Below are 17,634 nucleotides of genomic sequence, written 5' to 3' on the forward strand. Positions count from 1 at the left end.
AGAAAGATGAAGCTTGCTAAATTTTGACGTCAACTTCGAGGACGTTTATAGTTTAAAGATGTGTCATAAAGTTTGGATATGGTTTGAGGATGTTTTTATTCAAAAATCCAATAGACTAATAATTGAGTTAATTTTAATTGGTAAAATGATCGAATGAATATTCTTCCAAATTTTTCCTTCTAAATAAAATTTAAAAATCTTAACCCAATTCTATCAACTATTAATGCAAGTCAATTTGGTTTTAAATTATACCTATTTTATCAATAATATTGCTCTACACAATACTAGTTGACGGATCTAAAAAGATTTAAAATATGTAAGGAGCATTATATCTTACTTGCTTCACATTCTATTATTTTGTTGGTAAAGTAAAACTGTGTTACTCTTTGCCGAGAGATCTAATTTCAACAGATTTGGTATAGTAGATATGTTGCTACTTTTGTGTTAGTGTTGTGAAAATGACCTTTGATGACAAGGACATATCCCACACATCATGCAATTTGCAAAAAGGAGAGATAAATTATATTAGACAAGTCTCATACGATAAGCTCAATCGAGAAAACATAAAAGAGATTTTGAATCTAAAAGTCTTTTATTAAAAAGATCACCTGCTCAATCAACTCAATCATCATAATATCACTGTGTATTGTGAGCACTCCATAATGTCCTCAATGCTATTGTCTACATTCAATGTATCTAAAAAAAAGTTGGTGGATCTATCCACATGCCTTACTTCTCATGTTGGTGGATTTGTCCACATAAACTACTCATGAATTGTTCTTATTCTTCGTAATTTTCCTATTCAAAATATAAGTTAATTTTATTTAATAAGCACGATAACTAAAATGAATCGAAGGAAGTAGTTAATAATAGTCTTGTAAATCAAAATTGATAGTATTGCTTTAATATGTCTTTATAGATTTTTCATGCTTCTCGATAGGGGTGTCAAAAATGAGCCCAAACTTAATAACCCGTCCAACCCGCCCATACTTTTATGGGTTGGGTTCAGCATAATTTAGATTTGGGTCAGTTTTCAACCCAATCCAATAAACTCGTTTTAAATTAATTCTGAGTTGATCACAATACATTCTCCACTTCAACCTGCTTCCTTAAACCTATATTCTAAAGTTAACCCACTGCTCTTACTTCTTCACAGAAAGATTACAACAAATTTTACGGGGCTTTGAATTAAAGGTGACATTAATGTGTCAAAATAAAGGTTAATTATTGAGTGTAGGTGACAATTATGTGATTAATGATTAAGGATTGTGGAGTTGCCCTCAAGTTTATAAGTTGACAGTTTGGTCCATTGAATTAAATGAGGGGTAAAAGGGTAAATGACTAAAACCTAATTTAACCAATTTTGGTGGGAACCAAAATTGGAGGGAAGCCACCAGTTGTACCAAAAGGGGGGAAATAAAACATTTTCCCCCTCGCCTCCCCCCGTATTCTATTCCTCTTCTGCTTTGTTCTTGCTTTCTTCTTGCTTGGTTGCTTGCCTTTCTTTTCTTCTTCCCGCGTTCTCTTCATCTTCTTCTTTTCGTACAGTGTTGGTCTTGGTTGCTAGTCCTAGAGTTTTTTTCTTCTTCTTTTCATCTTCTTGAATCAGATTTAGCTAATCTAATCAGTGGACCGGATTTCGTTCTGTATCAATTGGAATTACTTCATAAGTGATGGGTTGACACACCATTGTTTTGGTAAGTAAAATTAACAGTTCTTTGAAATCATTCATCATCATATGGGTAGCCGCAATTTTTTCAATAATTTGCATTCGCGTTTCCAACAGATGATTATATATGTTGCAACATATGACTTATATATGTTGTGATTTATGTTTCGCAACATAATAGTTATATGTAGCAACATATGACTAACATTTCGCATCAGGATAGCCATATGCTGCTACATATAACTTACACATGTTGCCACATGTGATTTATTTGTCACAACATATCAGTTATATGTAGCAACATATGACTTACATGTCACCACATAATAGTCATATGTTGCAACATATGACTTACACATTTCTTCATTAGTACTAATTATTTTTTTAATTAATTTCTTCAGGTACAATAAATAGAGGGATTATTTGTAGGGATTGATTGTCGTGGTGAATGGGTCGAGAAGAAAAATCGATACATTTGGCGTTCAAGGATGGTTAGAAAAGGGGAGGGTCGGTAGGGATGACTGTCGAAAAAAATATTTTGTATGATGATTTTGTTGAATTTAGTCATGCAAAAATGTGGATACAATTGTCAACTGAAAGATCTTGTCATAGTTACATTTCCCATTTTTTCATAATGAGAAGGTCTTACCTTTTAAAATAACTGATCAGCCTAGTTCAGAGGCGTATTCAGGATTTTGAGATGATGGGTGCACTGTTATATAAAGGTTGATCTATGATATAAATTTGATCGGTTCGACATTTAGGTTTTTACTATTGAAAACCGTTAAAATTTTAAAATTATAGGTCTAAAATTAATTCTTATATACCAATTACCACTTAGAGAAGTGTTATCTAATTTTAGAAAGAAAAATAAAACAAGATAAATATAAAATTCAACTTTCTAACCTCGCGGAGAGAGGTGCACCCAGTCATAATTGCATTATCTGATACTTGAAGTGTGGGTTCACGCATTTATATTTCAATATTTTTTAAAATTATAACACTACTATATATGATCTTGGGAGGGGACCATGGGTTCACGTGAACCCGGTGACCCCCCCTAGATACGCCTCTGGCCTAGTTTGCTTGTTTATTTGGGAGGAGGAGAGAGACCGCCCATATTAAGAGTCTATGTGGATGAAAATCCTAACGAGGAGATCATAATCTAGAAGAAGACCAACAAGATATGTTAAATGATGAATTTGATGTTGTGGACATGAATAATCACGATGCTGAAATTGGAAAAGATGAAGTGCCGGACTTTGAGAGCAACGATCCTCCTACACCTATTGTTGGCAGTAACATTCCATGTTCTTCTCAATCATCACGTGTGAATAATGTTCGAGATGATGAAACCGGTTTTTATAAGGGAATGACATTCAAGAACAAGGAAGAACTTGCAAATTCATTGAAAATTGCTTTCTTGAAAAAAGATTTTAGACTAAAAAAGGTGATCAATTCTCGTAATGTGTTTTCTTTTAAATGTTCATATGCGGAGTGCAATTGGTGGCTGAGGGCTGTGAAATTTACAAGTAGCGACAGATTTGTCATCAGAATCTATGAAAAGTACCATACGTGTGGTTCAGAGCATTTTACAAGCCATAATCCCTATGCCACGACAAAAGTCATAGGTAAGTACTTTGAAAATAGGTTTCCCAATGGTAAATGCCCATCCACAAGAGACATGTCAAATCAACTTCACACAGAATTGGGTTGTAAGGTAATTTATTGGAAGATTTATAAGGGCATGGAGCATGCTAAGTCTAATGTTAGGGGAACACATAAGCACGGATATGCAGTGCTTAATGCGCACCATTTTATACTTGAAGTAGCAAATCCAAGAAGTAAGACGGCATTGTCGCTCAATGAAAATGGGATGTTCAAATAATTGATCGTCTTAACTTTTGGAGGAAAAAAATAATTGATCGTCTTAACTTTTGGAGTAATGTGTCAAAAATGATAGTTAGGGGACTAATTGACCAATTTTGTGAAACAGTAGGAAAGCTTCAAATAAATAAATACAGGCGAGTCAGCCATCATCGGAAGAAGCAGATGTCAGTAATGGAGGAATCAAACCCCAAGTCCACCTTATCGCCACCTAATTCCTACACTTCCGTCGTTCTTGGAGGTACTTTTGATCGTTTACATGAAGGTCACCGACTTTTTCTTAAGGTTTTTCCGATACCCTTTTCCCCTTCAATAATCTCATTCATCAAAAGGAACAATCTTTATTACTAATAAGTGATGTTTTTTTTTTTCTGGCAGTCGGCTGCTGAATTGGCGAAGAATCGAATTGTTGTTGGTGTTTGCGATGGTCCAATGTTGACTAAGAAACAGGTAATTCTCATGTTTTATATTCTATGTTTATTAGTTTGTTTCTTGTTGTTTTGCTATTACGTTGTTGATGAGCCCTTTTATTGAAATTGAAATGTGGAAGCTTTGAAATTGCTAAGTCCCGAGTTGCCAAAGATCAGGAAGCTCTTTGTTACAAAGAAGCTACAAAAAATCAGAGGAGAATACAACTTCTACAAATAGGGTGCCTGTTGGAGGCTACTTAGATTTGAGTAGCAAAAAGGGGGCTGAGATGCAGAAGAGAATGAAAAGTGGTATCTTTTATTTACGGTGTGTTCCTTTCGAGGGAAAATGTTTTCTAGGAAAATAAGTGGTTTTCTTAATTATTTTCTTGTATTCGGTAAGTAAGTTAAAATTATTATTCTAAAAGTATTTGTACATAATATGGGCAAACAATATGGGAGGTGGGTAGTGGGGCAGTGGGGATAGGGCTAAGGGGTGGGTGAAGATAAGGTAAGTTGGAGGGTGTGGAGTCCTCTAATCAATGTGGAATGCTACTTGCACAACTTGTTTTCCTTACTTTCATTAGGCAAGTCATTTCGCTCATTTTTAAGGAGCTTGTTTTCCTAGAAAAAACTTTTGAACAATCGAACATGAGAAAATCAGTAAACATTTTTAGAAAAATATTTCCCCCCACACCTAACACACCCTTATTCCTTGCTTTTTTCGTCTTTTGCAAAGGTAACATGTATAGCCTAGAATCTTTTAAAGAAAATTGGAGAGTGGTCTTTTATGTGTGGTTCCTGGAAAATTTCGCAAATCGATTGGGAATTTTGGATAGAGCATGATGTAAGTAAGATATATGAAAAGAGATTACTTGGCTATTTGGGAATCTAAAGAAGATTGGAGATTCTTCATTTCGAAAATCTTCAACTTGAAAATATGATTTAAAATAGATAAGAATAGTCGGCTCATGTCCTGATGTCCGTCTTTGGAGGTTCCTTCAGCCTTTTTTTTGTTGTTTATATTTTCCGGATTTTTAAATTTCAATTTTTCATGGTCAGTGCAATGCATACTATGTATATACAAGGAAAATTTCCATAAATAAAGTAAGATAAGTTCGTGATGACTTCTGAGTTCTAACAAGTGATAATAATACAAAAAGTTGTAATGAGCTATTGAGGCAACTGTTGCACCTTCTCTTATGAGGTTTCACATGCTATGTCAGGATAGCGACATATATGTTAATCATGTGTAACTCAATATGCTCATTCTCATCAGCTCTATTTTCTTGATGCCTTTTAATTTCCCACAGTAAACTGTGGTGTAACTAGACTTGGCATTACTTCAACTGTGAATGCTATATGTTTCCAGTTTATCACATTTTGATCTCGTAGTCCATTGTGTTAGTTGAAGATCTATTGCATATCAAGCCAAGTTGTCTTTCTCTTTTTCTCTTTGGAATTTTGTAGTCCTTGAATTGTTTTCTTGTTGTTGTGAAACGAGTATCATCTCCCTCCTCCTTCAGTCTTTTGGTGAACCCCATTTCAGTTCTGAGCATTCTTCTTATGTATTTAGACTTTTGCCAGTTATTTTGGGTATAGCAGGGGCCTTGTACCAGATGAAACTTCTTATCAACTTTTGATACTTTTGAAGTAAATACGAAAAGATGCTACTGGCTGCAGTACCAAGTTATCCTCTGATAAATACAAAAAGATGCTACTGGCTGCAGTACCAAGTCACCCTCTTGATACCATCTTCTATTTTCTTAAATGATATTGCTGAGAAGTTTGTTATTTACACGCCTTTACAGGATACACTCTACGGAACTTCTCTCTGTGCTCTCACATTTTGCTTGTGTCCTTTGGCCCAAGGTTACTGTCAGCCAAACATTTCTTTCTACCTTATCTTTTATCTTAATAGGATCTGCAAATAAATTATCTAAACAGTTAATATTGTATCCTTGGAAGTGGAGTAAATAAATTCCTAGGCCTTTAAAAGCTTGTTCATAATCATTTCTCTGGACATTTGATGAACCAAGGTGTTAAATCTCGTACTTGATTTTTCCGATAAGGATGATTTTTGAGTTTGAAGTACTATATTATCTTATGTTTTCAGATGAGTCCAATCCTCTTACTCTATCAATGTTAAGTTTCGATGTTCAACTCTATTTGTAACTTTTTGTTCTCTTCCTTCTATCTTATCTTTTTATGCAGTGCTTACGTCTTTGTCTTCCTTTGGCAGTATGCTGATCTGATAGAGCCAATTGAGCTGAGAATGAAACATGTTGAAGATTACATCAAGGTACTTTTAAGCTCAAAATTTTATGTTCATGTATTCTTCTATCAACTGGTTTGGCAAGTATAATTTGATTTGAATATCATAGGAAGAGCCTTCTTACTGGTCCAGCTGAGATGGTGGGTTTGAATGGAGTATGTCCAATCTTTTTCTGTTTCCATGTGAATCTTGCCTATAGCAACAAATGTTTTCCTCTTTCTAAAAGGCTTTGGTTTAGAAAAGTATGCAGTAGCTGATGCTTTTTACTGTCAGTAGCATACTAGAGTTTGATTCAGAAGCAAATAAGTGCACCATCAAACCCACATCACATCGTCCAGCATGCAGAATGCTTTTCCTACTTGTATTGTGATGACAATGACATGTTCCTTGCTGCAAACCGTACATTCAGTCTATAAAACCTGAGCTGATAGTGGAAGTAGAACCAATAGTGGATCCCTATGGTCCGTCAATCGTCGATGAGAATTTGGAGGCCATTGTTGTCAGGTGCGTAAAGAAATCATTACACCTCTGCTTCTATTGATTTAGATCTCTTTCTCCTTTTTCCCACTAAGGTTTAGACATCATTCTCTTATACCCAGAGGCTACTATGGGATGTTGAAAGAATTTTACCTAGGCATCTCATCACCAAGTTCTTTCTACAAACTATTGATTTATGTGAATTGCTTTAGAGTTTCCTTGCAGCAATATGAAACTTAAGTTTTGAAATCTTGAATCTTAAGAACCAAGCTCTAGCAGTACTCATTTCATCATTACCAAATTTTAGTAAAGCATAATTTGACGGTGATAGCAAGCTGTAATTTCTCAAAAAGACTTTAGTGGGAGTTTTTTTTTTTTTGAAATGGAAAGTGTATTACTTCAGTGGTAGTTTAAGGTTTCTAATTAAAGATCTTGTGTGATAGCAAGGAGACATTGCCTGGTGGACTGTCTGTCAATAGGAAGAGGGCTGAAAAAGGACTCTCGCAGCTAAAGGTCCGACTCATGCCTCCTAAGAGCAGTGTCCTTTGGGCTGCTGTTTTCAGCTTTCTTATCATCTATTTTGTTTCGTCAACTATGAAATTGCATGTCGAAAATGTTGTGCAGATCGAAGTTGTAGATCTTGTTTCTGAAGAATCAAGTGGAGACAAACTGAGTTCTACTGCTTTGAGAAAACTTGAAGCTGAAAAGCTCAGGGACCAAAAACTTGAAGCTGAGAAGCACAGGGACCGAAAACTTGAAGCTGAGAAGCTCAGGGACCAAAAACTTGAAGCTGAGAAGCTCAGGGACCATAATCCCGAAAGTCAGATTTAAAACTTAATTATTGTCTATACTCGTTCAAAGGAGTTTCACTTTGTTTTATTTCAATTTGCTTTGTTAGGATTCACAAGGAGACACTGTAGTCATCATAGATGTGAAATTGTCTTGTAAAACAATAATCTCTTGAGAATCATACTGGAGTTGTTTTCACAGTTACTTGTAAATCTATAAAATGTGTTTAATTGATCCATGCCTACTCCTTGTTTTCTTTCCACTCTTTTTCCTGCTGTACCCCGAGAGCTTGTTAGAAATGTTGGAACAGAAAATTCCTAATGCCTAGTTCTTATACCGTACGAGAAAATATTTCATTGATCATTATCTTAAGTGATGTTAGAAATCTGAATATTGTAGTTTCTTTTCCATGTATGCTTTTAGATGTTTGTTGAAGCGAATACTACAATAAGACTACCAAGTTTCCAGGAGACGATATAAAGCAATTTTACTCGATCATGCCAGTTCAAGAATAGATGATAGAAGAAAACAACCCGTTAAATTACTTGACTGAAGCTCCCTTCATTGTTTAGGACATTCCCTAAACAAGTCTTAAATGTTTATGGTCCTCAGAGTTGCCTCTCTCATTTGTAGCATTACGAGGAATAAAAGTGAATTAATTGTAAACGTCTGCAGATTAAAGATCGCGTTGTAAAATTAGCATTGTGGAAGATCCTTTGGTGGAGGGAGAACATTGTGATCTGATCCTGGTCCATCTTCCACCACAAATGCTGTTTTAAGTCCCCAGCCAGTGTGCAACTCCAAATGACAGTGGAAAAACCAAACCCCTTCATAGAAAGAAAATTGCAACTACATGTCAAAAGGGAGTATGAAAGTTGTAACAACCTTAAACTTAGTAGAAAACTAGGTACCTGGATTATCAGCTCTGAACCGGATAGCAGTCCAACCACCAGTAGGAACACCGACTGTGTTTCTTTCAGGAGGATCGATCAAGTTGTATTTTGCAGGATCTTTCTTTGGGTCAAAGTTTCCAATGCCAGTTCCAACGACAAAGAAGTTGTAACCGTGGAGATGGAAAGGATGTGATTCTACTGTCAACAAGTTGGTGTCTTGGATTACTAACTCTACTGTAGAATTGAAGGCAATTTTACTTAGTCTTGTGCCTTGAGTTGTCCTGAGGTTTGCTGTAAGAGGAGCCCCTGTGTAATTGAAAGCAGTAGGAGGTTTGTCGGGGAAATCTGTAGTGTACACACCCTTAATGTTGAAGTAATGAGCTTGAAGAAGTGCAGTTTGTGGCATGACAAATGATATGTTGTTTAGAGAAGCTGAGAACCGAGTTCCATTTATACAAGTGGGACAAGCATTGATTCCTAGACTGATGGTGTAGAAGAGGTTTCGATCAACTTTTAGTGGAACATTTGCTGGATATTTAGGTGAATTTAGGCTCCTGAGCTTCTTGTCATAGCTCAATGCAAATTCTGTGTCATTAGGAGCAGGCAAGTTAGGAAGTTTAGGGATAACAGTTTCTGGGATGCCCTTGTACTGGAATATAGCAGTTGCAGTCTTGTTGTCTACTGGGACCGGAGCGTCCATGAAAGGCCTGGCAGCCATGAAGTATCTTCCGGGGATTTGGTTGGCGTGAACCAAAACGTTTGTTGTCTGTCCTGGTGCTATCAGAATGGTTTCTGTGGAAAATGGTTTTGTGTAAACTGCATCAATTTCCACCACAGTTAAAGTATGATTTGCAACGGTGAAAAAGAGCTCGTCATTGAGTGCAGCATTGACAATTCTTAACAGGTAAGTCTTCCCTTTTTCTACTTCCATAGCAAAGGTATCTGCCAAAGAAAGTTGAAACTTCAAGTCACTACCTGGTGCATCGCGCATATAGTATGATATCAAATTGATAAGCTGAAGCAATATCAATCTCTTACATTTTTCGGAACATGGAAAAAGTGGCCCTGGCTTTCCATTGATTGTATGAGCATCAGACATATTAGGAGGTATACCTAGTGCATTCCCTTGGTTCTCCACTTGTTCAACATCTGCATTCCACCATTCTCCTGCATCATAATGAACATAAGTATTACCATCTTGATTCATGATTTGGCAGAGGAAATCTTCATAATAAAGTACATTTCAATGCTTGAAATTTTCTGTATATATTTACGAGTACTAAAACTGACCTAGTACAATTACTTCTTCCCTATCAGGTTGAGGGAAAGGAAAGGGGGTTCCTTGCGATGGAAGTATCACAATGGCGCCATATACAGTTGCCCTTAGCCAAAGAATATGTGCATGCCACCACAAGGTACCTCTTTGTCCTGTTACATTAAAGTCATAGACATAGCTATTTCCTGTCTTGATAGGGCATTGAGTTATATAAGCCGGTCCATCTGCCCAACCATTACGATATTGTTTCAATCCATGCCTGCAATGGTTAACATGTATATACATTTGCTTGAGAACCTGAAATTAAACAGATTTTGAAGAGTTTTAAGTTCTCACCAGTGGATGGACATGTTATATTGAGCATGGTTAGTCACATTGATTTGAACTCTATCTCCTTCTCTAGCGTAAATTGTAGGCCCTGGAAATCTCCCGTTAACTGTGACCATTGGCTTTGCATGGCACAATCTGCTCACATTTGCCACTTGAATCTACAAAACACAAAAACTTGTACATGATGAATAAAGCCTGAGACAAATACATTAGCTATGAATCAAGGAAAACAGGAACTAGCTAGGCACTAATGTCGAATTGGTATTTCTTTATGGCAGCCTCAGCAGGTTGACAACTAAACCAAAGAAATCCATAGACAAGGAAGACTAAAAGTTTAACGAAGGTTGTCTGGTTAGCCGCCATTGAGTTGAAACTCTGAAACAACTGTTTGAAAATGGATAAGACATTGATGAATGTATGGCCTATTTATAGAAGTGAAAGTTAATGTTCAGTTTTGTTGAAGGCAGGGTAGGTTGTAACAGAGATTTGGTAGAAAAAGGATTTCAATGGGCAAAACTTGTAAGCAAAATACTGATACTGAAAGAGACATTTTATAAGACCAACCAAATTGATCTACCAGATAGAGCATGGACTTTCCATTTGAGGTAAAGAAGTAATGTTAATTAGTTAGCTTGTATGGTCCTATTGCCAAGAGATGCATGTTAACACTAGCATGTAAAGAGAACAAAGCCTTTTAAGGAACATTTGTCAAAAAAGGTGACTTTCGCGGTCGCCCTCCCTGAACCAACTATATATCTAAAGTAAAGGTTTTACTTTATGCAAATATTAACATTTTCTTTATCACCTTTGCACTTAAGCATGCTACTATCATGAATCTTTGGATCCTTTAACAGATCATATTCTGTTAAGGAGTCGTTTGGTTCATGTATTAGTTATGTTTTATGCGATAAATAATAGCATGAGATCATATTGTGTGCTAAGTACTGTTTTTCTTATACGAACTAACCAAACATTGTATATTTTATGTTGGAATTATTTTTTATTAATACGGTAAATCAAACCACACTTTAGAGTACACCAAGTTATGCAAGAGATGGATTTACTTGTAAGATTTAGTTGCTTTTCTCCTCTTTCATAGTTTTTTTTTGGCTTAGAGAAGCCTTAGATTTCACTTATTAATATTTATTTGTTAGGGTATTCCTTTCAGTGAACAACCGTACACAAAAGGAGGGAATAATAATTTATTAAGTTATAGTTATATAAACATTACAAATTTCACGTCTTTAAAGTTATTTTCAACTATCTTATCCTCCATCAAATCGTATTAATCTACTATTAGCGAGTGATAAAAAACAAGTTGATGAGATTAGAATAGTTTTTACTTTTGGTATTAACTATTAACTATAAGAAAGACAGAGGACACAATTGATAAAATTATTTTGGTTTAATAATTTTTTTCTTAAAAAAAACTATATATTGTTTTAATTATATGCATTCAAAACCACTCATTTTTCCTTTCTAAAGAAATGAAAGTATAGAGTCCTCAAGGCACGGCGCTTATCGCGGATAGTTTCGTTGGCCGAATATTGGTTTTTAAATTTACTAATCCGCTAGTTAACCTATAAGATATTGGTTGGTTCGATATTGGATTAGCACTTGTGTGCCAGTTAATGGATGGTGTATCGGCTAACTTTTACCTTTTTTTCCTCCACGAGCGCACCTTTAAAAAATGACTTCTTTTTCCTATTTTAAATGCAGTTAAATTATAAAATTCTTCTATATTACAAAAAATTAATAGTAATGTAATAGTTAATAACAAAAAAGTAAATAGNAGTGGATGGTGTATCGGCTAACTTCTACCTTTTTTTCCTCCATGAACGCACCTTAAAAAATGACTTCTTTTTCCTATTTTAAATGCAGTTAAATTATAAAATTCTTCTATATTACAAAAAAATAATAGTAATGTAATAGTTAATAACAGAAAAGTAAATAGGTTTTCAAGCTTTTGACTTTACGACCTTAGAACTACAAATATATAATAATATATTATGGAAAAATATTAAATGATGCTAATTCACCTAATTTAAAAGTGTGAGTATACTAACTTCTAACGGGTTAATGGTTTATCCAATAAGGAAAACACACTAATAAACCGTTAATTATAAAATTCTAATCTATATCAACCGTTTATTTGATTATCCAATACCAATAAGTCAATAAGCTAATGCTACAATTAATTTATTGATTACGGTTCGATTTTGAATACTCAATCCTCAAGCTCCTTTACAAGTCTCCACTTGGATAACCATTCTTTGTTGTACTAGTTCCTCCTTTATTTCTCTGACCCAAAAAAAGAAAGAAAAAAAATAATATTAGGGGGGTAATTTTCATACGTGAACCAGAAATTAATTATTCAACAAAAGTAGGCATTATCTACGTGGAAAAAAGGGATGGAGAAGAGACGGATTTTGTTTGAACTCAAATTTTATGGATCAATTTAGAACGATATAAATGATACTTTTTTGTTCTATTATATATGACTCATTTTGTTTTTTAGTCAATCTAAAAAAAAAGGGCATATTTCTTAATTTAGTAATAATTTAACTTTAACATGTCAATTTTACAAAATAATCTATAACCACATAAATATCTATAATTTATTTGAAACCATAGATTTCAAAATTAATCTTTCTTTCTTAAACTTTATGTAAAGTCAAACTACTAAGTATTCAATTTCTCGGGCTTTTTGAGCACTACATTTTCCACATCCTAATTTATATGAAAAAACAATTTAAATAAAATAGTCTATACAAATATTATCTTACAATATACAATTAAATTTACAACTTACAATTCCACTTGAGCTAAATTTATATGTGAAAAGGTACTCTCACTATTTTAATTTATATAACCGTTTAAATTTTGAGAGTTCAACTTCTTTAATTTTGATTGTAAATTTAAATATATAATCTTTAAATTTTTTAAAATATAATTTACATAATTAAAAATTACATAAAAACTACTCGCAAAAATTAAAAATTTAAAAGACATACAAATAAATCGTTGTTAACTTTTTTTTTGTTTGTTTGATTCTCAAAATATAAACTATATTATATAAAATATAAAGTTGTTCAAACTTGAAAGCAAGTCATGATTTTGCCATGTTACAATACATACTTCGAGGTCTTTTTGAGATATCAAAATCTAATTAAAACTCTTTACACTATAATAGTCAAAGTTAGCATCTTTATTCCTCCTATTTTAAGCCTTATTATAGTCATGAAATGCCTAAAAAAGGAAAAGGATAAAATTCATGAACACCCATTCAAATATGACTGTGCATATTAAAAACACTAGAAAAATAGTTACGATATAAACTAACCTTAGCTTGGTGATTTATAGCAACCAAAAAAACCATTGGAAATATATAATTCTTTTTATTTATTTCAAGTATACAAGAAAAAAAAAACAAAATTTAAATAAACTAGTGGATTAAATTAAAGAGAATAATAATTCCCTCAATAATAATAAATCCAACTTGGTGGGGCGTGCGGCGGTCGGGGGTAGGGCGGTTACATACGTATAGTTAAACTGTATCAATCATCTTAGACCCTTTTCTTCTACATTGGTGGCGGAGGAAGCGGCGTTTACCGGCGGCGATCTCACAAATGGAACAGACATTGGCCGTCTTTCATTGATCTCATTTTTCATATAATTTCTCAGGTTTTCTCCTTCTCCTTCCTATATTTGTACCGGCGTAACACAAAATTATCCACCATTGTAATGAAATTGAAATCGGTAGGGGAATGGATGTTGACGGTTGATTTATTCACTTTCTTGGATTTGGGGTTTTCTATTGTTTTGTTGTTAGGGAAACTGGCATTTTAAATTTTGGAATTGGTGTTGTTGCTAAAACACAAATGTCGAACTGGGATTACTTGATTGATCATCGTTTTTTTTTATTTTTCTTCGCAATACAATCTTGATGTTGATTGTTGAGATGGTTACCTGTTCAATAATTTATTGCAAATCCTTCAACCCCACCCTAATGAGGAGGGGACAGAGATAGATAAGTTTTCGGTTTAATTATTTGTTTAAGATATTTCGGTAATCTTTTTTAATTAACATAGAGGGTTAACCACATTGTTAAGATCTGCTAGTTGAAGACATGGTGTATGTAGTAGGTAACGGTATTAGCTACTGGTGATCATGCTTTCGTAAAAGCGCCTTTGGGTGGTGGTTCCTCTCCTTCTTCTTGAATCTTGAACATAAAATCAATCTTGCTATCAGCTCGACTAAGATTTTTGTATTGAGAAAGTGAAATGAACTTTACTTAAGACGATAAAAATGGGAAATTGTAATTCTTTTCCATAAAAGTTTGCTCGAGATAGACAAGGAAAAGGATAGACTAATCGTTAGGATTAAAGTTGGAGGTTTGAGTACCAAAAGAGCTTAGTGGGAAAGAGTTACTGTTAGGGTTTGGGGAGATGGCTTTTGTCATTTAAAAAGAATATTTAGTTGATGGTTGAAATGCAGTAATTATGCTGCTTTGTTGTTCTTAATCTTTTGCCACTTCATTGAAGGTAAGACTTGGTTGATGCGATCAACAGAAATGTCCTTCAAGAGCATTGTCCGTGAGCTGCGGGAGATGAGAGATGGGATAGGGAATATATCAAGGAGGAGAGTGGAAGGTAGACATTGGCGCAACAGAACCCGGTCTCATATAGCCCCCGATGTGGCCCCTTTTGAACCAAGTGAACAAGGGCAATGGGCAAATTTACCACCAGAGCTACTTTTTGATATAATTAGCAGGGTTAAAGAGAGTGAGACAACTTGGCCTGCTCGTAAAGTGGTTATCTTTTGTGCATCTGTTTGCAAGTCATGGAGAGAAGTTACAAAAGAGATTGTCAGGACTCCTGAGGAATGTGGTAGACTTACCTTTCCCATTTCACTGAAGCAGGTAACTGTTCATACTCTGTTTAGTTATCATTTTATTCCTATCACCAATGTGTCAAATAAATTGAAGAAAGTATTTCTTCTATTTATGCTTTGAACCAGCCTGGTCCCCGTGAATCCCCAATCCATTGCTTTATCAAACGGGACAGTGACAATTCAGTTTATCGCCTCTACTTTGGCTTGACCCCATGTAAGTCACGCTCTTCTTCAAGCCTTTTTCCCCCCTTTTCGACACTGTATTATGAAATTGATTTCCTCTTCGATAATTGTGTGCCTTGTTGCCGGCTTGAAGATGTAACCTACCTTGTGTATTTGATTGATAAATCGATTTTCATCACGTAAATCCCCGAAATTCTACTTTTATGAATTACGTACACGTGGGTTGCTGGGTCTTTAGTGATACTTGTCAAGTTATTGCACTGGAATATAATTACAGAACTTTTAAAACTTCTGCTTAATGTTTGTGGTCTATAATTTTTCATTATAAAAATATTGGCACACATCTGATCTGATTTTTTTAAGGAGATGCACATCTGAAATTCTATTTTGATTGTTAAAGGCATTTTATTGAGTATCCAGCAACAAGAAAGTTCTGTAGAAGTATTTACGGAAAGATCTCCATTGTTACAAGTGTAAAGAACTCAAAACGTCTAATGGCTTTTATTTCATATGCAATAGATGTGGGTACACCAAAAAATAGTAGAGAGATACATCTATACCTAATGCTAATTAATGATTTACTTTTGCTTTCAAATATTCTTTCATTCCTTTCCTTCCAAATTGTCCATCAGACAGCTGATGGGGATTGAGTTGCAAGTTTTCACTTCTGTCTTTCCCAACCATTTAATGCACCAGTACTGTAGCAGTTCCATAGTTGTCTTGAGCATTATCCCATTAACCCCCTAGACATCTGAAGTTTTTACTTCACATGACAGCTGAGGATGAGAGTGATAAACTATTGCTGGCTGCCAGAAGGATCAGGAGGGCAACAAGCACAGATTTTGTAATTTCATTGGTTGCAGATGATTTTTCTCGAGCAAGCAATACATACCTTGGGAAATTGAGGCAAGTCCTCGCAAACTGCTAACTATCTTCTATTAACTTGTGCTTAACCACCCTTTTGAAAGTACCCTTCGAAGTTCTTGTCCTTTCATTTTGTTAATATATTGTTGAAAACAACTTAAGCAGGTCTAACTTTCTTGGGACCAAGTTCACCATATACGATAGCCAACCCCCCAGTGTTGCATCTATTCAAGAACGTAGTCAACGTAGTAGGAGATTCTGCACAAAGCAGGTATCCGTAACAGGAACTGCATGCAACTACAGTATCGCCAACATCTCCTATGAACTCAATGTTCTCCGTACAAGAGGACCTAGGAGAATGCATTGTGTGATGCATTCTATTCCTTTCTCTTCTATCCAAGAAGGAGGCAGTGCTCCAACACCAACATCATTCCCTCGGTCTTTTGGTGAAAAGGCATCTCCTCCATCAGTTTCAGATTCCAAAGAGACAGCTAAAGATGCCAGTTCACCTAGTATTTCAAGTTCAGCAGTGCCATTGCCTCTTCAAGAGTCACTTGTGCTTAAAAACAAGTCCCCTAGATGGCATGAACAACTGCAGTGCTGGTGCCTAAATTTTAGAGGTCGTGTTACTGTGGCTTCTGTAAAAAATTTCCAGCTAGTAGCAACGGTGGCTCCTCCTCACAATATACCTGCCGCGGAACAAGAAAAAGTAATTTTACAGTTTGGAAAAATCGGAAAAGACATATTTACCATGGATTACCGCTATCCTCTTTCTGCCTATCAAGCCTTTGCAATCTGCTTGAGCAGCTTTGACACAAAACCAGTCTGTGAATGATTTTGGAATTAATGTTTTCCAGTTTGTCATATTTGTAAATTAGGATTTTCGTAGTGCAACGTGCAGCTTCTCTAACAGTAGCTGTGTAGATAGCAGCACCTGTATCAACATGTATTGTACTATTGTTCATCATGCTAAAGCAGCATTAACATCTAAAGCCACTTGAGTTATGGTAGAAATAGTGATTAACCTACTATTACAAGTTAAGTTTCTGGATATTACACTATTATTCTATGTACATATCGTATTTTCAAAAGTCTAAAAAGTGCAAATTCCATTCCAACTCTGCTGAATGGCTGAATAATTCATAATCGATTCTCTTAATTCCCTAAAGTTCGATTTGGTAAAGCTTACTTGCAGTGAACTTTTGTTAATTTGATGGTCTTTTTATTTTCGTTCTGTCTTTACTAATTATTTAATAATCCTATTTTACTTTTACCTATTAGCTTTACCTCATTTTCTACTCTTTTTGTGAGCTTATTCTACCATACGACACAATAAGGTGTAAATATTCAGTTCTCTGTAGGGTTAGTGTCTGTTTTGGTCCTTTGATTCATAAATAATTGGACTAAAAATATTAACCATCAACTTGAAATATGCAATTTGGTCTTCTTCCCACAAAATGTTTTTTTAAATGAATACTTACTATGAAAGACCTACTTATGTTATGGAATAACTTGAAAGTTTAGCATGACCACGAGAAGATGATGATTCTTTCACAAGCACGTTTTGATTGGATAAGGCTAGACGATTTTACACCTAACACACTGATAATAATTTATCAATTTTTTTCCCAAGTTAGATTATGTGGGTGAAGCTGGTAAGTTAAACCAGACCCAGAGGCATATACATAGAG

General features: G+C 34.9%; 4 protein-coding genes across 5 annotated transcripts in view; 2 read left to right on the forward strand and 2 right to left on the reverse strand.

Annotated features, from left to right (window-relative positions):
• Positions 1-573, reverse strand: part of LOC125846899 (nuclear cap-binding protein subunit 2) — a 30,347-nt gene extending 29,774 nt beyond the window's left edge. The window contains exon 1 of the mRNA XM_049526591.1: positions 564-573. The gene's annotated coding sequence lies outside the window, so the exon portion shown is untranslated. The remainder of the gene's footprint in view (positions 1-563) is intronic.
• A 3,098-nt stretch (positions 574-3,671) lies between these two features.
• Positions 3,672-7,742, forward strand: LOC125846904 (phosphopantetheine adenylyltransferase). The gene is made up of 6 exons (XM_049526597.1): positions 3,672-3,841; positions 3,935-4,006; positions 6,206-6,265; positions 6,648-6,742; positions 7,159-7,228; positions 7,340-7,742. Exons 1-6 carry the CDS (start codon positions 3,722-3,724, stop codon positions 7,544-7,546), a joined length of 624 nt encoding a protein of 207 aa, XP_049382554.1. The 5' UTR covers positions 3,672-3,721; the 3' UTR covers positions 7,547-7,742.
• Positions 7,743-8,178: 436 nt separating this feature from the next.
• On the reverse strand, positions 8,179-10,379 carry LOC125846912 (laccase-11-like). The gene is given in 6 exon segments (XM_049526606.1): positions 8,179-8,331; positions 8,416-9,339; positions 9,436-9,564; positions 9,688-9,932; positions 10,010-10,161; positions 10,241-10,379. Coding segments are annotated over 6 exon segments (1,707 nt in total). The 5' UTR covers positions 10,367-10,379; the 3' UTR covers positions 8,179-8,200.
• A 3,175-nt stretch (positions 10,380-13,554) lies between these two features.
• Positions 13,555-16,948, forward strand: LOC125846885 (tubby-like F-box protein 5). Of its 2 annotated transcripts, none has more exons than XM_049526569.1 (5): positions 13,555-13,762; positions 14,548-14,924; positions 15,023-15,110; positions 15,856-15,985; positions 16,109-16,948. In XM_049526569.1, exons 2-5 carry the CDS (start codon positions 14,562-14,564, stop codon positions 16,776-16,778), a joined length of 1,251 nt encoding a protein of 416 aa, XP_049382526.1. In that variant the 5' UTR covers positions 13,555-13,762; positions 14,548-14,561; the 3' UTR covers positions 16,779-16,948. The 2 variants fall into 2 exon arrangements, with proteins under 2 accessions (XP_049382526.1, XP_049382528.1); XM_049526571.1 differs by having other exon boundaries at positions 13,562-13,687.
• Positions 16,949-17,634: the final 686 nt, after the last annotated feature.

This window comes from Solanum stenotomum, chromosome 12 (assembly GCF_019186545.1).
Source record: "Solanum stenotomum isolate F172 chromosome 12, ASM1918654v1, whole genome shotgun sequence".
Classification (NCBI taxonomy): Eukaryota; Viridiplantae; Streptophyta; class Magnoliopsida; order Solanales; family Solanaceae; genus Solanum; species Solanum stenotomum.